At 34.1% G+C, this 22,212-nt stretch overlaps 6 protein-coding genes across 7 annotated transcripts in view; 2 read left to right on the top strand and 4 right to left on the bottom strand.

Annotated features, from left to right (window-relative positions):
* The window catches only part of LOC106111913 (exosome complex component RRP42), a 5,628-nt gene extending 2,650 nt beyond the window's left edge, over positions 1 to 2,978 (bottom strand). Inside the window, exons 1-5 of the mRNA XM_013294115.1 lie at positions 2,724 to 2,978; positions 2,212 to 2,408; positions 1,679 to 1,844; positions 1,026 to 1,205; positions 453 to 676 (exon numbers count right to left, since the gene is read on the bottom strand). Coding sequence (XP_013149569.1) covers positions 453 to 676; positions 1,026 to 1,205; positions 1,679 to 1,844; positions 2,212 to 2,408; positions 2,724 to 2,780 — 824 coding nt within the window. The 5' untranslated portion in view covers positions 2,781 to 2,978. The remainder of the gene's footprint in view (positions 1 to 452; positions 677 to 1,025; positions 1,206 to 1,678; positions 1,845 to 2,211; positions 2,409 to 2,723) is intronic.
* A 207-nt stretch (positions 2,979 to 3,185) lies between these two features.
* On the top strand, positions 3,186 to 8,378 carry LOC106111810 (sodium-coupled monocarboxylate transporter 1-like). The gene is made up of 15 exons (XM_013293964.1): positions 3,186 to 3,208; positions 3,603 to 3,906; positions 4,513 to 4,672; positions 4,799 to 4,864; positions 4,940 to 4,991; positions 5,097 to 5,164; positions 5,241 to 5,395; positions 5,544 to 5,684; positions 5,963 to 6,071; positions 6,175 to 6,284; positions 6,418 to 6,560; positions 6,671 to 6,798; positions 7,410 to 7,576; positions 7,976 to 8,201; positions 8,270 to 8,378. Exons 2-15 carry the CDS (start codon positions 3,695 to 3,697, stop codon positions 8,336 to 8,338), a joined length of 1,806 nt encoding a protein of 601 aa, XP_013149418.1. The 5' UTR covers positions 3,186 to 3,208; positions 3,603 to 3,694; the 3' UTR covers positions 8,339 to 8,378.
* A 114-nt stretch (positions 8,379 to 8,492) lies between these two features.
* Positions 8,493 to 12,339, top strand: LOC106111804 (sodium-coupled monocarboxylate transporter 1-like). Of its 2 annotated transcripts, none has more exons than XM_013293958.1 (13): positions 8,493 to 8,968; positions 9,199 to 9,358; positions 9,479 to 9,544; positions 9,747 to 9,798; positions 9,888 to 9,955; positions 10,023 to 10,177; positions 10,288 to 10,428; positions 10,544 to 10,762; positions 10,900 to 11,039; positions 11,307 to 11,434; positions 11,699 to 11,865; positions 11,953 to 12,118; positions 12,196 to 12,339. In XM_013293958.1, the coding sequence occupies exons 1-13, from the start codon at positions 8,760 to 8,762 to the stop codon at positions 12,214 to 12,216; spliced, it is 1,692 nt and encodes a 563-aa protein (XP_013149412.1). In that variant the 5' UTR covers positions 8,493 to 8,759; the 3' UTR covers positions 12,217 to 12,339. The 2 variants fall into 2 exon arrangements, with proteins under 2 accessions (XP_013149412.1, XP_013149411.1); XM_013293957.1 differs by having other exon boundaries at positions 12,190 to 12,339.
* Positions 12,199 to 13,938, bottom strand: LOC106111724 (lipase member H-like). Its single transcript, XM_013293867.1, has 5 exons — positions 13,922 to 13,938; positions 13,515 to 13,663; positions 13,003 to 13,245; positions 12,350 to 12,680; positions 12,199 to 12,276 (listed from the first exon to the last, which is right to left on the bottom strand). The coding sequence occupies exons 1-5, from the start codon at positions 13,936 to 13,938 to the stop codon at positions 12,249 to 12,251; spliced, it is 768 nt and encodes a 255-aa protein (XP_013149321.1). The 3' UTR covers positions 12,199 to 12,248.
* Positions 13,939 to 15,607: 1,669 nt separating this feature from the next.
* Positions 15,608 to 17,743, bottom strand: LOC106111817 (pancreatic lipase-related protein 2-like). The gene is made up of 4 exons (XM_013293971.1): positions 17,619 to 17,743; positions 17,061 to 17,455; positions 16,315 to 16,648; positions 15,608 to 15,653 (listed from the first exon to the last, which is right to left on the bottom strand). The coding sequence occupies exons 1-4, from the start codon at positions 17,726 to 17,728 to the stop codon at positions 15,608 to 15,610; spliced, it is 885 nt and encodes a 294-aa protein (XP_013149425.1). The 5' UTR covers positions 17,729 to 17,743.
* Positions 17,744 to 20,559: 2,816 nt separating this feature from the next.
* LOC106111823 (pancreatic triacylglycerol lipase-like) lies at positions 20,560 to 22,198 on the bottom strand. Its single transcript, XM_013293979.1, has 4 exons — positions 22,057 to 22,198; positions 21,324 to 21,718; positions 20,749 to 21,082; positions 20,560 to 20,605 (listed from the first exon to the last, which is right to left on the bottom strand). Exons 1-4 carry the CDS (start codon positions 22,164 to 22,166, stop codon positions 20,560 to 20,562), a joined length of 885 nt encoding a protein of 294 aa, XP_013149433.1. The 5' UTR covers positions 22,167 to 22,198.
* Positions 22,199 to 22,212: the final 14 nt, after the last annotated feature.

Genomic DNA, 22,212 nt, shown 5'->3' with positions numbered 1-22,212 from the left:
GAGGTACTAATTAGTACATTTTAGGTACATTTTTTTAGTAAGTGGTATAATTTAATTCGCGATGGTACACCCGCCATTTTGACTCTCACGTGTCTTCTTTAAGATTATGTTCTATGTCAAAACTTCAATCTACTTAGGTGTTTTTAAGATATAAAGTAACAAACATCCATCCATCCACCTATCTAAACTTTCGCAAACGTACGACATAGATAGTCACTAGCATTTAAAATGTTATACCGAGCTTAAACTGTGGTACATGTTGGTGTAACGATAGGTTTAACTAGGTATAACGTATTCTCGGTTTTTTAGTACAATTTTGCCGCGTTTATTTGTAAGGCTGTATGCAAAAACCATAAGGTCTTCATTCTATTACTTTTAAAGTATTGCCAGTTTTTATGTTTTTCTAACCTTAAAACTAAAATTGTTAAAATATGATTTGATGTATTACTTACATTCCTTGATTAATAGCACTTTTAAGTGTTGTCGGTGAGAGGCTTCCAGGGCCATTCATTGATATAGTGCTACATTTGCAGTCAATAATAGTCATATCATTATCTTCTTTATCATAAAAGATAGGATTTCCTGTAACACCAACCACCAGAGATATAAAACTGCATCGTTCCTCTTCCGCGGACGGATCAACAACACATTTAGATCCTATTTTACATAATGTAACCTGAAAGAGTTCATCTATATTATAGACTTGTATTTACGAATACAAAAATAAACTCAAAAACGAATGGACAGATTAAAAAAATTCTCACTATTACACACTACTTTATAACTGACTAGCTGTTGCCCGCGAATTCGTCCGCGCAATATTAAGATAAAAAAATAGGTTATAATATGCCCCGTATTTTTTTTTAATGTGATTTCCGTTATCAGCAATGCAATGTTCTCGAAATCTAGATTTTTGATAAAACAAACAGACATTCTAATTTCATTATATGTACAGATCTATCACTCTATCTATCTATCTATCACAAACTAAGCTACAAGTCATAAAAAGAACAAAATTTACTTACCAAAAGTGGTGCTGTTCCAATATCTAAATGTTTGGTATCATACGGATCATCTGACAATTGTAAATCAATGTTGCCACCATCCATTAATGCTGCTTTCACACATGGCAACCTGGTGTTAAACAATGCAGCTTTGACCGCTAGTGAGACTGCATCACATAGATTGCCTCCACATTCAAGTATCTGTAAAACATTTAAATCATTTGGAGCTATCGCAAATTTTCTCAAAATGTAACCTTGGCAGCTCTATCTATACTAATATAATTAAGTGTAACCACACACTATTTTGTGGTGTAGGATGTCAACAATCACAGCATATTTTTGAATAATCCTTTTTTAAAAAAAAAGCTTTACACTTACAACACACTTAAGACTATATTTTCACACTATAAAACTTAGGGGGGTGAGTAAATTAGAAAAAACATTCATGTGGGAAAGGGATAACTAACTACAAGCTGCCAACATTAAGGAATCAAGGAAGCAAGGTTATTAAGAATTTGAGAATTATTGAGAATTTGGCAAATGTAAACAATAAAATAAGGTTTTTATAATTTCATGCAGATAAAGCTACTCAGGAACATTACATAATTAGCAAAATAAAAGCCTAAATTATATTACATCAAATGACATAAAATGTATTTATGAGTTATACTTACTAAAATATCAACATACAATTTCCAACACTGTTTCCCTTCAAATATACAGAGTTGTTTTAAATTGAAAGCTTGCGGACTGTAGTATGCGCGCTGCATTGTGCTTGATATGGTGTTTGCTAGTTGCTCTCCCCCTCTGCCTTCAAACTCTGGCGTTGCATTTGCAGAACTAAAATATTTTTTTCAAAAACATATACTTTAGACACTAACTCATTTAAGTTATTATTAACTATGTGTCAGTATTGTAATTAAATATGTCAATCTTAGTAATACCATAAATGCGAAAGTTAAGGTAGACGGATGTTTGTTAGGTTTCTCAGAAATGGGTAAATAGATTTTGATGAAGTTTGTCACAGGTCTTAAACCTTGTCTGGAGAGCACACAGGTACATAGTTTTTATTCTTAATCTGCGTGGAAAGACTTGCATGTAAATGCTAGTAGTTTCATTTTTCTAAAATAACATATAAAATTTGTAAGTCATTTTGTACTGAAAATATTATGATAGACATGTATATAAGTAATGATACATGACTTACCAATCCACAAAGAACTCTATTTTGCCAAATCCAGGTGTCTCTGCTTTTGGTACATCAATTTCTGTTTTAACTCCAACAAGGATGTCGGTGTTTGCAAGCCTCAGTCTGGCGGAGCCACTTGCATGGCTCACCACATCCGTTTCTAACTCCATTGGTCTATAGTCGATACTAGATCTACCATCGGATCGGAAATCATGCTGAAAATTATTGGAAGTAGATTTGGTTCAGTTTTTTAGCATCACACTTAATTTTGACTAAGTTTGGGATGAAAATTTACATGTATACATGAATTTAAAATGTTTTCAATTCACATTAATTTTTTATTTTACGAGTTTTTATAAATGAAACAATATAGTTAGAATTGAAACTTTGTTAAAAGTATATAACCTAAAATAGCAATGTTTTGAAACTCAAACTTTATTTAAAGTAAAAAGAATATGTAATATCGTACAGTACGTTTATTACACGGTACATTTTTTTTTAATTTGATATGTTGTTTTATAAAGACTTACTTCAACTCCATGTACGATAAAAACTTGCTCTGACTGACTTAGTAAAGAGCCCGCCATTCTGAAGAATATTACATATAACTAGGAGTTATGCACTAAATAATTATAAGCAAGGACTAGTTGTTGTAAATAAGTTAATAGTAAGAAAACAGTTGTTTTATTTCAGATTTCAAAAGTTTGAATAAACTCAAAAATAAATTGCCCTTGTGGATATCTTGTTGTTTGTTGACATTTTTGACAGTTCAGGTCAAAGGGGGTTGCCAGGATCGCTTGAATTAAAGAACAAAAAGAAAATCAATTTGCCAGCTTCGCATTTGATCATCGAAACACAAAACGGATGTGATAGATAATAATCTACGATGGATTTTAGTTTTAAGATGCCTTTATCGTGGTTTCAAGTTCCCGCTTGCTAAGTCTTCGTAAGAAAGTGGGGATGAGCTTCGCCATCGGGGCAGGAGAGTGGAAGCTGGAACCTCTAGTGTTGAAGTGTACTATACTACTATTGTATTATTTTAGTCTTAGCTAACTTCCCATTGTTCATTTGCCTGCCCCTCTCCCCGCCTAGTTCAAGAGCTACGGACGCCCATTAATCTGGGCATACATTGGAACCTAATAGAATTATATTAGTACACAAAAAACTAAGAGTTTCAATATCGAAACTGAAAGAGCTTAAATCCTCGAATCTGAGATCCAGAGTCTGATGGGCACTTTACAAATATAATTTGGTATGGAATGGTTTGGTACAGCATTTGTCCTAGAGACGATTTACTAAATTTTTTAGTATTAGTCAGTTCCTGATTCGCTCCTGCTGATGCTATTGAGGGGGATCTCGCAACTTCCTTTTTTAAATTGCGAGTTATCGTAATTGTTTCATTGTAACAGATTGCGCTTTACGTCTCGGCGGCCTAACGTGCTGGTCGAACAGGGGCACCCATTTGTGTTATACATGTAATCTATTTCACTAAAACAACATAATGGAGGAAATTCCGGGTGGTGTAAATGAAATGGCTTATCAAATGCAAAAGTTCTCATGGGTTGATTACGTTGTGTTTGTGTTTATGTTAGCTATAAGTGCTGTTGTGGGTATTTATTGGGGTTTTTTAAAGGATCAGTCGTCGCAAAATGATTACCTTCTGGGAGGAAGGAATATGAAGGTAATTCCTGTATCGATGTCCCTTGTGGCGAGGTGAGCCTTTTCATACAATCTCTCCTTCCCTTCATCGATTTCATCAACTATTACTTGGTGTATCTTGAACGTTACAACGGTCGATACGCTGGAATCTTAATTGGCAAAAAAGCCTGTTAATAATGCTATTTACAAGCTTATGACAGATGGATATCTGTTAAGGATAGCAAATGTTTCTTTAGCAATTCGAATGAGTTTTCCCTCGCAGACGCATTAAATCTGACCTTTTCCGTTCCTTATTCTTACGTAACTAAAATTTATAATTGACTATGATTAACTATAATAACTTCTTTGCCTAATTTAATCAAAGCTTGCTGGCATGAGGTCATAAAAGAACAAGGTTCTAACTGTTTAGTCTACGATTGATGACCATTCGTTATTTCAAATACAAAGTTCGCAAAATCATATCACATCAAACAATCACAAGAACAAAACGAGGTGAAATGAAACGATAGAGTAGAATTTTCTGTGTCCAAATAATATTCGAATATCAAAAGCTAATTAGACTACCATAAACTTAGGCATTTTTTTCACTTCTTTGCCCATAGGTCACCAAGTTGTTATTTTAACATCGTTTTCCTAATTTTTAAAATATTTTTTTTGCAGTTTTGTTTCAGGAATCACACTCCTCGGTTCCCCGACTGAAGTATACATGTATGGGACGCAATATGCTTTCATTATGATTGGCATATTTTTAATGTCGATAGTTGTGACTCAAGTATACTTGCCTGTTTTCCACGAACTTAAAATCACCTCTAATTACGAAGTAAGAATAGTAGACTACGTTTAATACGATTACGATTTTTATAACTACACCTCTAGCACTGCATGTGTTAAATCACATTATACTTTTTCGCTTGAAATTTGTTTTAAATATAATTTATATTTTCAGTACTTGTCCCTGAGATTTGACAATAGAGTTCGACTGTTTGGTTCCATACTTTTCGCATTTACATTGGTGAGAAAATTGTATTTATAATTTCTGTTTAGACTTACTCACAAGATTAGATTTAAGTTTTTTTTTTAATTCTAGGTAGGCTGGTTGCCAATTGTTATTTATGTTCCTGCATTAGCTTTTAACCAAGGTATATTTTCTAAACTTATTTCAAATCAACTTCTGTAGACATCGTAAGACGTTGCTCATCAGAATTAACAGTAAAATTATGTTTATTTGAGTTCTATATTTTCAGTGACGGGTGTGGACGTCCATGTTATAACACCAATAGTTTGTTTGGTTTGCATATTTTACACGAGTGCAGTAAGTAAAACACAATGTCCTGAGATTTCAGAGGCATACAAAATGAGAGAATTTCAAATTAGATTTTGATATACAGGGTGGTCTACAAGCTGTGGTGTGGACTGATGTGATACAGATAACGGCAATGTTTGGCGCTATGGCCCTGGTAGCGATAAAAGGAACGTTAGATGTAGGTGGCGTTGGCGTCGTGTGGCAGCGGAATTTAGACAGCCAGCGGATCGAGTACCCTAAGTACAGCACTGTCACCTTGTTCTTATATTTTTTTTTATAAAACACCCACACCCATTTTTAACAATCTAATTGATAGTATGACTAAACATGACTTTTATAGGAAAACTTTTCACAGGAATAGATATAACCATGTTTTTTTTACTTACAGTTGGGATCCTAATCCTACAGCGCGACACACAATATGGAATCTTGTAATCGGAGGTCTTGTTTATTGGCTACAAGCAAATGCTGTGAATCAAACGATGGTTCAACGGTACTTAGCACTGCCAACATTACGAGGTGCCAAATGGTGAGACTAATCAACTATGAACTAGACTTTAAAATATCGTATTATTTCTTAGGAGAAAAGAGTCATAGAAAAAATACAATAATACATGTAGCTGTTCAATTTACGTTTAAGTTTCTTACTTCCTACGCATCAACACGATGGCAAGTTTTAAAATAAAAATTATGTAGTTCCCAGTTGGTTTCAGTTACTATGAAATACGATAGTTGCTGTTAGCGTACTGTTTTACTAATCGATAGAAATAAACGTGATCCATGCTAACAAGATATATTTCATTTCAGGTCAGTTTTTCTGTTTTGTATTGGCATATCAATTTTGTATTGTTTTTGCCTTTACTGTGGGCTGTTAATTTATGCTCGCTTCCATGATTGTGATCCTTTACAGACTAAGGTAAATATTAATCATTTAATTATTTACAGTATTGTCTAAAGGGTAGCATTTAAGTATGGTAATTTGCTTCGCGTTTGTAACAAATCGTCTTTCTTTTGTTTAGTTAGCGAAAGCAAAAGATCAACTCCTGCCTCTGTTGGTCATGGACGTGTTAGGGGATATTCCAGGCCTTCCTGGTGTGTTTGTAGCCGGTATATTTAGTGCCGCTTTAAGGTAATAAAATAATCTCTTTGATTTAGATTTATTTCATTCTTTATGTGGTCAATATTTCATATAATATGATTCAATAATAAGCAGCAAGTAACCGTACGTTTAATTTATTAATTTAACGTTTTATAAATTTTAGTTCCTTATCGACAAGCTTAAACTCAATGTCGGCAGTTGTGTTAGAAGATTTCTATAAGCCTTTCTTTAAGAGACAATTATCTGAACGACAAACTAATTGGCTACTTAAAGGCGTTGTAATTCTTTTAGGATGCGTGTGTCTTGGTAAGGATGATTTTGTTTACGTATTCAGGATATAAGAAAAAAAAATGTTATTTGTGACTAATGTTAACGTTTTCTTCGAAAAGTCAATGTTATTTATTTTAATTGTTTAGCGTTGGTTTTTATCGTTGAAAAAATGGGAACGATTCTACAGCTCACGATGACTTTGGAGGCGATGACGATGGGTCCCCAACTCGGAGTGTTCACGATGGGAATTCTCATGCCTTGGGTAGACGCCACGGTATCTGTTATGATTTTTAAATTAATTGCTCAATTAAAAACATACAATCAAAATAATTACATTAATTATAATTAAACAAAAGAACGTATATTAAGTAACATTAATTAACGCGTTTACTGTTTTTAAACTTGTTATAATTTACTAGCTGTTTCCGTGCGATTTCATCAGCATAAAATTATTTTATTGTTTACATGTGTCAAATTATGAATAGCAAATGTCAAAATGACATGACATGACAAAACTTAGCAATCTTGCTTCCTTGATGTTGGCAACAACTTATGATCTCTTTCCCACATTAGGGTTTTTATCCAAAATATTTACCCCCTAAGCTTAATGGCCTGAAAATATATAGCTTAAAGTGTGACGTAAGTGTAGGGCGTTCTATTAAAAAAGAATTATTCAAAAATATGCTGTAATTCCTGACATCTTAGGCAACAAAGAAGTGTGTGTTTACGCTTTATTATATTATAAAAGTATAAAAAATTGAAAGGTCTGATTGCAAATAAAAAGGGCTATTAACCCAATACCTTCACGGATCGCTTTTTAAATCATCTTAGCGATAAAACACATTTTTTCATCCTTTGTTTTACATATTTTCAATAATATTTCAGGGAGCATTAATAGGAGGTATGTGTGGACTAGTGACAATGTCATGGTGGTGTTTATCAGCACAGCTGGCTATAGCGAGAGGACAAATAGTTCATCCTCACAAACATCTCTCAACTGTTGGCTGCCAGTACAACTTTACTATACCACATACGACGGAACCACCTGTTATGTAAGTTCTATGTATGAATTTGAATATTATGCGTTAATCTTGAAGTCTGAACTTATGTAATACTTTTGGTTTGCCCTAACGTATAGTGTTGTTTAACTATTTTCCATACGAGAACAGCTTCAGCGTAGGTTACTTCTTTCTTAAGTCATAAATGCAAAAGTTTAGATGAATGGATGTTTGTTAGAGTTCGTAGCCTAAACGGCAGAACGGAACTGGATGAAATTTAGCTGTAGAGCGTAATCTGGAAGAACACGTAGGCCATTTACTTTTTTTTACTACGACGCGGATGGAGTTGCGGGTGAAAACTAGTCAATTATAAAACTTGGATTTTAATGTAGGAAAATTAAATAGTAGATTATAAGTACTATGACGTCATATATCATCATGAATTGGTTTTAGAACTCAAGTAAGTCCAGTACTCCACGTGTCATACATGTGGTATACGCTCGCTGGGGCTCTGGTGGCGATTTGCGCAGGCCTGGCGGTATCCCAGGTGAACAGGTGGCTAGGGAAGGTGCACGTGTTGCCCTCCCCTAATCTTCTCGCACCACAACTCAGAGGGCTATACAAGGACCCACCGCATCCCGGAGATGACTCTTACATAAGAGCTTATGATAGTAAAAAGGTAAGATTAAAGTGTGTTTGCATATTTGCTGGGAATAACACTGACTAAAAGTACGTTTTTGCTTTTAGGTTGAACGTAACAAAAATTCAACCGCAATAAATATGATACCAATAAACGAAATCGAAGAGATCGGTTGAAATTAACATCGTTTGATATTAAACAATGTTTGTATTTGTATTGCAGCTCTACATAAATAAGTGTATGTAATTATTGATTCTTAAAATCACGCAATTTGGTACAAAAAATCTAACTTTTATTTTTACCTAAATAAATAAGTACGGATACATTTAATTACGCTTAGTGTCTGGTTTCTGAGAAATATAAGAACCAGATAAATTTGGTTGAAGGTCTATTTAAAGTTCCAAAAGGAAGTCGTCAATAAAGCGCGGGTCAGAAATAGCAGCAGCCTGTTTGCGTAGGAAAATAACGTGGGCCAATTGAAAAATTACCATTGCAAGTGTGGCTGGGGACTTATTGATGTCTTGAGGGTCATGAGTAACGTTTGTAACACCTTATTTATTTTTTTTGCAATTTCTTATTTTATTGTTTTTATCCAATATGGAAAAACTTAATGTAACAATCGTTAGACTATCGTATCAACAAAAGTTTTCGTGGTTAGATTACTCTGTTTTCGTAACAATGTTGTCGATATGCGGTGCGATTGGTGTTTATTTTGGATTTTACAAGAAACAGAATTCAACTCAAGATTATCTAATGGGCGGTAGGAATATGAAACTTATACCGGTATGCTTTTCGTTAGTTGCTACGTAAGTATTTATTTCGTTTACATTATTTTATTTTTCAAGTTACAACATAAATTTAGATATATTTAAATGATAAAAATTACTTTAATGACGCATAATGGGTCGTAATACGACAATAATCTTTTAAGTATGAACTTAACGTTTGGATATTGCGTTGCTTGTATTTTTACTATTTGTAGCTGTTCTATTATTATATTACTATTAAACCCAGGAGTAATTAAATTTGGTTTTAGTTTCATTTCAGGGATATCCCTCTTGGGCACACCTACAGAGCTCTATGTTTACGGGACTTCATATATATTTTCATTTATCGGTGCTGTTATGATGTGTATCATAATTTCTCAAACGTTTATACCCGTATTACATGATCTACAATTGACTTCTGCATATGAGGTAACGAGTTTTTTTTACTGTTTAAACAGGGATCTAGTTGAATTAAACAATTCATTGACATTTTTATGAATCCGATTATTAGAGTATTTCTGATAACTGTTACATTATTATTTTTTGCAGTATTTAGAGCTACGGTACGACAAACGAACGAGGTTATTTGGATCTGTTTTATTTAGTGTTTATTTGGTAAGTTTTTATTACACTGAAAATTTGTTTGATTGTGCTTTTTAATCTAATTTTTATACGACTTTCCAAAAGGAATCGTCTGAATCCTGAATTTCGTCTGTATTTTTTTATGTGTTACCACCATATTTCTTCTGTCCTGATGAACTTATTTTGATAATTGTTTTGATATATGTAAATCGAATGTATATTGTATATTTTTCAGATGGCCTGGCTACCTATTGTTATATACGTCCCAGCATTAGCCTTCAACCAAGGTATCTAACTTTAGCTTTTAAATGGCCTGAAGTTTCACAAGATTCTGATGTATTTCCTTTTGTTAATTTAATTGATTGATTTCTTTCAGTTACTGGAGTAAATATTCACATAGTTACACCTATCGTTTGTATTGTGTGTATATTTTACACATCTTTGGTAAGCTAATATTACGCTATATGTTATTCCTGTAAATTATTTTTTTATTAAAAAGTAGTGATTTTAGGGAGGTTTACGAGCCGTTGTATGGACGGATGTCATCCAAACTGTAGTAATGATCGGAGCAATGGTACTAATTATTATAAAAGGGACTATTATAGTCGGTGGTTTAGAAGAAGTTTTAGCTAAAAATTGGAACAGTGACAGGATTGAATTCCCAGTGTAAGTTTATTGTGTTTTTTTTAAAAGATTGGAATTGAAGTCTTACAAAAGTACAGTTCTATGATGCATATATGTAAATCTCTGAAGGATTTCGTTTTTTTTCATTTTAGATTAACTTGGGATCTGACTGAGAGACATTCAATATTGTCTGTGTCAATCGGTTCTACATTCTACTGGGTTGGACTTATTGCTGTAAATCAGTCTATGATGCAAAGGTTTTTAGCGTTAAAAGAATTAAAATCATCCAAAAGGTAATTTTTTTTGCCTTTTTGTTTTATCTACTTATGTGAAATACATACATATTGCTCAAAAATATAAGTTTGTTTTTAACCGTAATGTCTGAGAATTTTATTGTTACGTTTTCAGGGCCGTTTGGGGATTTTTAGGTGGTGTTTTATTAGTTGTATTCATATGTGGATACAGTGGTTTGTTAGCATTTGCAAGATATCATGATTGTGATCCTGTTAACTCAAAGTTAGTGCTGGCAAAGGATCAGTTACTCCCGTTGTTGGTTATGGATGTACTCGGTGATTGGAATGGATTGCCGGGTCTGTTCGTAGCTGGTGTGTTTAGTGCTGCACTTAGGTAATTTACACAATATAAAAATTTTGTAAAATACGCGAAAATTTTATTTAAATTTTGTTTATTATTATAATCTTGTTTTCAATGTAGTTAATGCCCTAATGTTAGATAGAACTCTATGTTTTTTTATTGTTTTTAAGCTCTCTGTCAACTGGCCTTAATTCAATGTCTGCAGTAGTGTTGGAAGATTTTTGGAAGCCATTCTTCAGACCTTTAAGTGATAAGGAAACTCAGATATTAGTGAGGACTGTTGTTGTTGTACTGGGCGTCATATGCGTGGGTAAGTCTTATTTACTACTAGCTTTCGCCAGTGATTTCGCCCGCGTGAAAACTAAAAAACAAAAGTGAGGAGCCTATGTGTTTTTCCAAACTATTATCTACATCTATACCAAGTTTAATCAAAATCCGTTTGGCGGTTAAGTCTACAGTCTCTAACAAACATCCATCTAAACTTTCTCATTTTTAATATTAGTGTGATGTATAACTTTCCAAAGGCCATTACTGCCTAGCAGAGATGTCCTGGTACACTTATATTCTTACCTTTCAGGTTTAGTGTTCATCGTAGAAAAACTTGGTTCAGTTTTGCAATTAACAATGAGTTTGTCGTCAGCATCGATGGGACCACTTGCAGGAATATTTTCTATGGGAATCTTTTTACCTTTCATTGATTCTACGGTAAGTATTAATTTATCTGTAGATCCTTTAATGTTTTATTCGTAATTATACCTACTTCAATAATAGTTATACATATTTTCATAATTTCAATTGTCATGTTAGGTGCTAGTTATTCTGTTCTTATTGTAACAGTTGCTATCAAAAATGTTATTATGTATGGAAATAATGTTACTAAGTAGTATTATCTGCTGAATAGCAAAGAAGTTGTTTGCAACTAACTATTCTGTATTATTCTTATGTTGCGAATATTTTTTAAATTACCAGAGTGCATTAAGTGGTGGCGTAGTGGGCTTGGCGTCAGCGTGGTGGGTCGCCGCCCACTCACAGTTGGCTCAAGCTAAAGGATTCCTGAGATTCGACGAGAAAGAAAGATTTACACATAATTGCACCTATGACTTTGGAACCACATTTTCACCGGACGTTGAACACGTGTACGTAATTTATTTCTCCATTATTTATACCACCTTTAACTTTGATTTATTATTTTTGAAATTCCATGTGGTCTCTTCTTATTTCAGGGTGGTATCTTACCTGTATCGCATCTCATACTTATGGTTCACAGCATTTGGTTGTACGGTGACTGTGATAGTTGCAACTCTATTAAGCTTCCGACAATATCCAAGAGTTCAAAGCGATCATCAATTATTTGCTCCATTTGTAAGATCATTGATTAAAAGGAAACCGGTAAAAATATTCATAATATAATACTCATAAAACATATTTTTAAATTTATACAAAGTAATACGTTTTCTTAGTTTCAGGTGAAGAAATCCACAAGATAAATGTTGCCTTCAAAATCATCGAAATGGTTTTTTCAAGTGTTCACTCTGAATATTCCGGACCTGCGAAGTGTTCAAATTTATGTTACTGCATTAGATTACAAGAAAATAAACAAAGACAAATCAATTTCCCAACCTAGATTTCGTTAAATCACTTTTGCCCATAGGATAGAGAGTACCAGTACAAGTGTTCTCGAGGACATCTTGAAGATTATTGCATTCGTTTGCCAAGAAGCGATTGTTTTCAAGTGTTGTAGCCATATATTCGTATGATCGTCGATGAGAACAGTAATTAAGGATACAATCGGGCATTTTATAGCCGCCATTGGGATAAAAGTCAGCGTCACCGCAAGGATCTCCGTATCCATACAAGGCTGTGTTAGTGTGAATGACTTCGACGTATTGTGCGTCACTCGGCATTAATCTATTTTTGTCATTCTTCCATAATGGACCGCCTGGATCTAAACCTATAGATTGTAGATAATTAGATAAGAATAAAGAAAACTAAGAAATGCGTTGTTTTGTTCATTCATATTTGAAACTAGCTATTTCTCCCGACTTAGTCCGCGTGAAATTAAATAATATAGCCTATGTTACTCACAGATAAATTACTTTACAACAGTGAAAGATATAAATCTTTCCTCTTTATAATATTAGTATAGATAAAACACCAACACTTTTTATAATGAGTCACCTTATTTTATCTTTGATGTTACTAACAGTGATTCAAAAGAAAGTATTGATAAAAAATTCCGTGGCCTCGATTAATTTTTATCTAAAAAAACGTACCAGTTATCCGCCTAACGCGTGAGTTTGTCTCCCTTCCTGCATTACCCACTACATGGGCGCCAAGACTGAAGCCAACCAAATGTACTGTATCATAGCTTACTCCTAACGTTACAAGCCAGTTTATAAATTGTCCAAGGGCTGTTCCCACATCTGGTACGCCTAATTTGGCTGTGATATAGTTTTTATTAGCAAGTTTACTCCAATCCACAACTATGACATTCACGTCGTTATCTTCGAGGAATGCTAAAAACATGATTATGATTTAGGTAACGATATAAACTTTTTTGTTATTTATGTAATGTTGTTGGTCGGGTTTAATGTTTAAGATGTTGCTATTGTGGATGAGGGAAATAAAGCTTTAAAATTGTTGAACACATTTAAAGGAAGGTAGAATCAATCAGAATGAAAGAAATGAACGAAATGAATGTAGGTCGAAGTCAGATCACTCATTACTGATTTGATCATTTCGTCAACCACAATATTTTCTAATTGAATCGTTATTGTTCGTTTACCTTTAGTTAATAAGTTATTCATACTATTCCATCCGTTGCCGTTACATCCGTGTACTAAAAACACTGTGACATCAGTAACATTAAAATTAGAATCTTGTACACTTGAATTGTTTCCGAGTTCGAAACATTCTGGATTATAAGGATTCGTTCTGAAATTATTATTACAACTAAATTCTTGTCTTGTAAATTAAGCTATGCTTAGAATACTCGCTGCGCGCGACTTCGTCTACGTTAAATTAAAACATAGCAATAAAACAGATTATGTTATTCAGTGATAATATGGATTTTTAATGGTGCATAAATTTTTAAAATCGTCCAAGTAACTTTTGAGTTATATCAATATATACAAAAATCTAAATCTTTCGTCTTTATAACATTAAGTATAGATTAATGTTTAAAATGTAAACATACTTTTTATAATCATGTAATTATGTACTTCTACACCAATGATTTCGCGGTATACTAAATTGTGTTCTTTTGTATAGAAACGTAGACACTTAAAAAATGTTTCTGTTGTAATTAAATAGCAAACAAATGTACTAACCTAGTATATAACCAGTAGGTATTGTAAGAATGTTTCGCATTCTCCGAAATCAGTTCTTCATCAACAGATTCATTTTCAAGCATAAGTAAAAAACTATCTTCGCTATTAGGATAATATCCATCATCTATTATAACATCATTGCTTAATATACAGGCTACAGTGCTAACTAAAACATTAATTGCGAATTAGTATCAAGAAAGAAATCGTAAAAAATGCTCCTTAAATTTCATCTTTTAATTTAGTAGCGAAAATCACAAAATATAATTAATTACCTGACAAACACGCGTATACGAGGAACTGCGCCATGTTCTTGTAAACACACTGACTTGAGTTTTCGATCTATTTCATTGTTTAACAAACATTTTGACAGAATTTAGTACAACACTATCTTATGGTGCTCATGATAATACAATTGATTCGATAATATTTACATTGCTTTCGTGCAATGTATTGTGTATCCTTATCGCGTCACTCAAATATTTTGCGTACGCCTGTAAGTATGTATGAAGCAATGATTATTATGGAATGTTTTCATAATTCAGTGATAGTTAAGCTTTTAGTATTTCTTATAAAAATTTGTTAACTAGAAATATAAAGTGCGGTGAATCTGTAAATACCTCTTTAAGGCAAACACTGGCAGTCAGTCACAAAAAGAATTAGAAACGGAATTGGTAAAGGGCATTGGTAAAAAATTATTGGACCTGATAATAGGTTGGTTTCTCTCGAAAAGATGAAAGGGTCTGTGTCTTTTAGTTGTTGAAACAATTTTATGATTTTTTACTGAGTCTGTTAGATTTGTATGTTATCTGTGTGTTGGCGATGCAATAATCCTTTTTATATTTTTATTATTAATCCTTTTTTTTAAATAAGGATGTTTATTTTTTTATTTATTCTTTTGTAAATATTTGAAGCATTATTGTTCGAGCAGATGTCCCACACAACGCTAGGCTGAAATGTATATTTTTATTTAATTTGTAAATTTTATTAAAAGTTGTTTTTGGTTTATTTCTTATTTATTTTACTCGCGCGTACCTTCCCGTACGAGGTCGTCTCTTTCACCGTGGTTTTAATAAGTATTGGCTGACAAAGAAATTGTTCATGAGAGACACAGTAAAAAATAAACTATTCTATTCTCAATTTTAATAGATATAGTATCGGATTATCGTTAATCCGATACAGTGATTGAATTACTTTTATTTTTTAATTACGAATACTTAATTACAATGGAGATATTAATAACATGGAAATTGGAATTCGTTCATCGTTTGTTTTTATCAGCGTCATTTGAAGTTGATTGATTGATGATATTTCAAAAGATTAAGATTAATTAATAACGTAAAAAAAACAATGACAAAAATAAATAGTGACTCGCAACGTTGAGATTGACGACAAAATCGTCGTCGAATAATTTTGATTAAGTATTGAAAATTAATAGTGAGCCCTTGACCGAGTATTTTATCTAAAACTACAATAAGAATATCTGTAGGCGTATTATATAAAAACCACTTTTAGATTTTTGAATGACATTTTATTTGTAAATTAAGTCCGTTTAAAAAGGCCAAGAGTTCCTGGTGCGGAGACCGAATAATCCAGATCTGGAAAATGAAATAAAATAATAAGTTGTTTGTTCCTTATGGAATGAAAAAATTACATATGAAAATATTTATGAAATAAAAAAAGGCATCATACGTGACTTTTATAAGTCACGTGTGATGCCTTTTTTTGATTACCGGCAGCATGTTAAGAATCAAATGCCTTTCTTAACACTTAAAGGTGAAATAAAATGACCCAACCGGCAATACTCATTCTTAAATAATTTATTCGCAAAACATGCTGTATTTCTTCGATGCCAAAGCTATTTCCTCTGTTCTTGATCAGAGATTGAACTTTGCACTAGTTGACTTTACGATACCGTTTACTATGTTACTTTTTTGTCGACTACCCGAGATTTCGTCCACGCAATATTAATATTAAGTTAAAAAAGTGGCCCATAATATGCCCTTCTGTCAGCTACCCTTTAGTGAAAATCGAAATCAGCCCAGCCATTTCAGAGATTGCGGACACGGCTTGCGGACAGACAGACAGACAAAAAAAAATAAATGCAATTTTCGTTATCAGCAACGCAAATACATCATCTTCCCAAAATCTTGAATTTTTCTTTTGCTGACACAGACACTTTATATTATTAAATGTATAGATAAATATAGATTGAATGATTTAAATTCATAATGATGAAAATTGTAATTGACAGCTTACCCTCGTTTACCGACGATACCGTTGCCCATGTTGAAAGTGTTACCGTTGCATGTAGACAGTTCAGCCTCGTGAATGTTCGGGCACCGTCTGGCGACAAAGTGGTTGGTTCGGACACTGGAAGCGAAGAGATCCGTAGCTCGTCCGTGCGAACAGAGGCTGGTGCCGCAGCCCGGCTGCGGGTTTCTACCGCCGTTGGGATAGAAGTCTGCATGGCCGATAGCGTCCATGATGCCGAGGAGCCGGCCGTCCGTGTGAATGCACTCTACGTAAACTCCCGAGTTACGGTTGAGTGCATTTGAATTTCCACCCCATTGCGGACCCGCAGGATCCAATCCTAAATACAGAAATATTTATTATGTTACACAAGTGGCTCTCATTTCAATTAAATTATTAATTTGACTAATTGTATCAATATTGTGCATGTAGGAGACGTTGTTTTTAATCCCTTCCCCTCGTATCTGCTTCGTATAAGTAAAGGTTGGGAAGGGAACGTAGATTTGACGGAGGAGGGGGACCTATAGGAAGGGGAAATATCCTCTTTATGTGCGTCTCGTCCTCCATCGACTAAGGGTAGGGTACGCATCTGCAATTACGGATGTCTATGGGCAGCGGTGGCTTCGCCATTTCAGCAGTTTCAGGTAACTGCTTGCTCGTTTGCCACCTTAATAATTTAAAAAAATCATGGCTCCAAACAACTTTTGACATTTTTACATCGTACTACCAATATCAATAAAAGCGTTACTGACCGGTAACTCGAGCGGCACGGCGTCCAGCAGTGCGGCCGGCGTTACCGACGACATGAGCACCCAAGCTGAAGCCTATCAAATGGACGTTGTTCCAGTTGCCGCCGGCATTGTTGATGAGCCACACCAAGAAGTTGCCCAAATGTTGGCCGACGTTTGGCACACCACGGACCGCGGTATTGTAGTTACTGTTGGCCACTCTGTTCCAATCTACGACGATGACGTTGGCGTCTTGTACTGCGAGGAATGCGGATGTAATGGTAGGGTTCATAGCGGTGTTCCCGTTGTTGTTCCAGCCGTGGACGATAACTTTAATCGGGCGGGCGGCTCTGTAGTTTGAGTTGCGCACAGAGTTCACGTTCCCGTGCACCAACACTTGGCGGTTGTTAGGGTTAGACCTGGAATATGTATCTAGAATAACCTAACTAGTAAACAAAAATTTACATGCTGGCAGATAAAATGAAATGTTTGGAAAATCCATTTATTTAAATGTTATTTGATAAGATTCCGTTAGTCATCAGTTCCATATTAGCGTTGTAATATGCGACGTAATTAATTCACCTGGTGAAGAGCCAGTACTGGTTGTCGGCACCGTTTCTGGTTTTTAAAAACTCTTCATCGACGGGCTCGTGGAGGTCTACCAAGTGCGGGTTGCCCTCGCCGTCTGGCATCCAGATGTAGCGACTCTGACCTTCCACATAGTGACTATTGTCCCCAGGGACTAACGGCACATCGTTGGCAGCGCAAACTAAAATCATTCATTATTATATTAATGTAAGCGAAAACTTCGTACCCATTTCTTTAATTTTTGCGAACAGATTTCCGTAAGATATAGTTAAAACACTTAAAAGCAATTTTTAATAAAAATAATTGACAACGTATTAGGGTCTTATTTCAATCGAAAAGTGATTACTAGTAAAAATATTGTTGATAAATGTTTAAATTCGTAATATGATTAAATATGCAAGGATTGTTTTTAACACATTTTTAATACTTACACGCTATGACAAAAAGGAATGGAATTACTAGTTTCATGGTTAGAGTCGCTTTGATTTTGATATCGATGTACAAGTGGGGTATTTATTGAACTTTTTTAATCTGATATTCTCATAGCGTGACTGAGCCCCTTATCTTACGAAGATTACATCAATTTATCAAAAATTATAAATGGACTGGCTTTGTAGGGTTTGTCTAGTAAGTTTGCGAAAACGATGTATTATTTTTCTTAATGGTTGGCTTCTAAAAATAATGATAACATGGGATGGCAGCAGTTTGACACAACAAGAATAAACAAGAATAGGCCCTCCTAAATGTTTTAAAAATCCTTTATATGTGTATTTTGGAATAACGCTAGGTAGCATCTTACTAATATTATAAAAGCGAAAGTTTAGAAGGATGGATACTTATTAGAAGGTATCTTCGGAAAGCCTAACGGATCTTAATATTTTTTTACATGTATGTAGAATATATGCTACTTATTTTTGCTTTTTAAATGCCGCGAGGACAGAGTCAGGGCCAAAGTTGGTAATGTTACTAATCTTACTAGTATTATAAATGCGAAAGTTAGAGTTAGTGTTTGTAGCCTAAATTGTTGAACAGATCTCGATGAAATATATATTTTATGACATAGATATATAAGATGGCCTGGATGAACACATAGGCTGTTTACTTTTTCCAAATCCTGCGCGGACGAAGTCGCGGGCGAAAGCTAGTATTACAAATGCGAAAGGTTAGATAGATGGATGGATGTTTGTTAAAAGATTGTAACCTAAACCGTCGAACGGATATCTATATAAATTGGCATAAATGTAGAGGATAGTCTGGAAGAACACATAGGCTGCTTGCTCTTCTTTGACACTACTCGTACAAAGTCGCGAGCGAAAGCTAGTAACATAATAAACACATACATCAAGTTACTTATTGCTTACATATTGATTTAAGATGGCGCCGACTGTTAAATAAAAAAAATAATTGTACATGAACAATGTAATGCAAGTTTTTTTTTAAGTCTGTATTTAATGTCTTTGTTTTGAAAAAACGTTATTTAAACTATCCTTTAAGGAATGCAATTAAGAAGAGCCAGATTAGATCTTTTTTTAGAACAGTTATTAATTAGTAGATACTATTAATTTAATCCGCTTAATTAAATACTAGATAAGAAAAACCTTACTAACATATTTTGGGGGAAATGTTTTTCACAATGATTAATTATTTCGATTAAAATTTTGACATATATGATAAGAAACTATAATAATGTCATCGTTTGGAAATTTTCATATATCAATTTAGTTTCTTTTAGATTAATTGCTAACTTTTTATCGTTGATTTTCTTTCTCGTTGGCACCGTCCAACTGTTGACATCTCGCTGCTGTAAGTTCATTTATTTTAATACCAATCTTACTAATATTATAAACTAAATTAATGAATCCCACGGGAACCGTAACTATTCCCGGAATAAAAAGTAGCCTATGTGTTCTTCCAGACTATGCTCTAAACCTGTGCCAAATTTCATGGAGATCCGTTCAGCCGCTTAGGCTACAAACGCTAACATCTATGCATTCATATAATTATATATGGATGGATGGATTATCCATTATAATTTTATAATATTAGTGAGATGGATGGATGGATGTTTGTTAGTGTTTGTAGCCAAAACGGCTCAACGGATTTCGATAAAATTTGGCATGGATTGAGAGGATATTCTGGGAAAACACATAGGCTACTCACTTTTATTTATTTTAATTCCATGAGGACGAAATCGTGGGCAAAAGCTAGGTACATTATAAACTAAGACTTGTCGGGATTTTTATAATGTATAGTTATTAGTTCTCTTTGTATCCGTCGTCTTTACAAACAAAGAATTTGTGAGAGTATTGTTTGTTTTTTTTTGAAAACGTGTTTTTTATGAATATAGTGGAAAACAAGTTGTAGGGCTATAAATTATGATTAACTAATGCCTATGGACCTGCAATATCAGAACCACAGAAGTTTTGGTCTCAATCAGATTTTTTTAATGACAGCGCATATGAATATACCTATAGTAAACGGTACATGTTGCTTTCTTAAATTATAACATGCAAGTAGAAATATACCTCCTTAATGCATAGAAAAATATAGGGTTTTCGCTGCGAAAACGCCTGCTAAAAATTGTTTCAAACTTATTTAACACGATTTGCGGAAATACATGTTTAAGTGCCGTAGCGAGATATTCATTCCTAAACTTGTTGCCTGCGACTTCGTCAGCTCTGAATTACAAAAGTGGCCCAAGATGTAAAAAACAATAAAATAAAATAGTTTTTATTACAAGCAACACTAACACATGAGGTGTTACAGACATTACAACCTCATTAATTGTAATAAAAATATTTAACGTAATTTGAGACAGCAATTTATTTGCGATTTTATGCCTCAAGGATGTAAGAAATAACGAAAACAATAACATACTTTATAATTTTATTAACATAAAGATAAATTATAATTATTTAATTAAAAACTAGCATTTTCAGAAGGGCCATTTTCGTTCTGTACTTAAGCCGTAAATACCAGATCTGAAAGAATAATAATTGGGTTTACTAAGAATAACAAATGTACTTATTATCATTCCGCATGTAATTGTTCAACATCCAATGCAATTAGATGGACTTCAGATGTGTGTAGAGTAGTAATGCACGATAAAGAAGGAAAATATTACCCTCGTTTGTTTATATCGCAGTTGCCCATATTAAATTCGCTACCATTGCATTGGTTGTTATGCGCTTCAGTTGTATCATTGCAGCGTTTCGCTACGAAATGGTCTGTGTATATACTGGAGGCGAAGAGTCTGTAGGAGCGACTGTGCGAGCACGTGCTGATCCAACATCCCGGCTGCGGATGCTTGCCGCTGTTTGGGAAGAAGTCAGCATGAGCCAACGCCTCGGACATGCCCAGGAAACCACCGTCCGTGTGAATAGCTTCCACGTAATGTGCAGAACTGGTGTTTAATGCATGTGGATTGCCCACCCATAGAGGACCTGCGGGGTCTAGTGCTGGAAGATAAAGTATCTATTATTACTAAAACTCCAAAATTTCAAGACAAAAAATGACGGGGAGAAGACGATACGATGGGAATTATGAAGACTGGTTTGTTCTAAGAATTTAAATCTTATTTCTTTTCCATGTTTGCTTTACAAAACATGAATCGCAATCCGTGACTTGCAAAGGGTCTAGAATAAGTCTTTCATTGAGACTGCAGTAACAATCGGTTAACTGAAAAACACTCTCATTTACCTGTTACTCTTGCCGGTTTTCTTTTAGTGGTACGACCGGCTATACCAACAGCGTGGGCACCTAAACTGAAACCGATCAGATGTACCTCGTTCCAGTCTCCACCCGCGGTATCAATCAGCCATGTCAGAAAGTGACCAAGATGATCGCCCACAGCTGGGATACCATTAGACGCGGATACGTAATTAGAACTGGCTAATCGTTTCCAGTCCACCACGATAACGTTAGCATCTAGTGTATCTAGTATGGCGGTTTTTACCATTCTATTTACATTAGCATTACCATCATTATTCCAACCGTGTACTATAACTTTTATAGGCTTTTTACCATTGTAACTTGAATTTGTTATTGACTCTTTCTCTTCGTATGTTATTATTTGTGCAGTATCAGGGTTAGATCTGAAATTAATGTTAGAATGTTTCAATGATGACGATTGTTTTATGTTTATTCTTGTAACATAAGGACTTTGAAACACTAATCAGTTTTTAGGCGTGTACGTATTAAAGATTAAAAATTAATATTAGATAACTTAAGACAATGTTAGTTCTGTGATTTAGAGCACAAATTACTTAAAATATAACATTTTGATTCTTTCATATATCATGATTACCTTTTTTTCTTGTTATTCTATCAGTATCTTTTAACATTTTGACTAAACAAAATAGAATAGTTAAGATCATATTTCGATTGTGAAAAAATATTTCTATCATCATCATCAAAAAATTAAAATAAGTACCTGGTATAAAGCCAGTATTGATTGTGATTGCTGTCTCTAGCCGTTAAAAGCTCCACATCGGGTTCCTCTTGCAAATCCACGAGGTGGGGTATGTCTTCACCGTCAGGCATCCAAATGTACCGACTGACTCCTTCTATATAATGACTGTTGTCACCA

The sequence above is a fragment of the Papilio polytes genome, unplaced genomic scaffold, assembly GCF_000836215.1.
Source record: "Papilio polytes unplaced genomic scaffold, Ppol_1.0 DF824146.1, whole genome shotgun sequence".
Lineage (NCBI taxonomy): Eukaryota > Metazoa > Arthropoda > Insecta > Lepidoptera > Papilionidae > Papilio > Papilio polytes.
The sequence above is the reverse complement of the archived record's forward strand: the minus strand, read 5'-3'. Positions and strand labels throughout refer to the sequence as shown.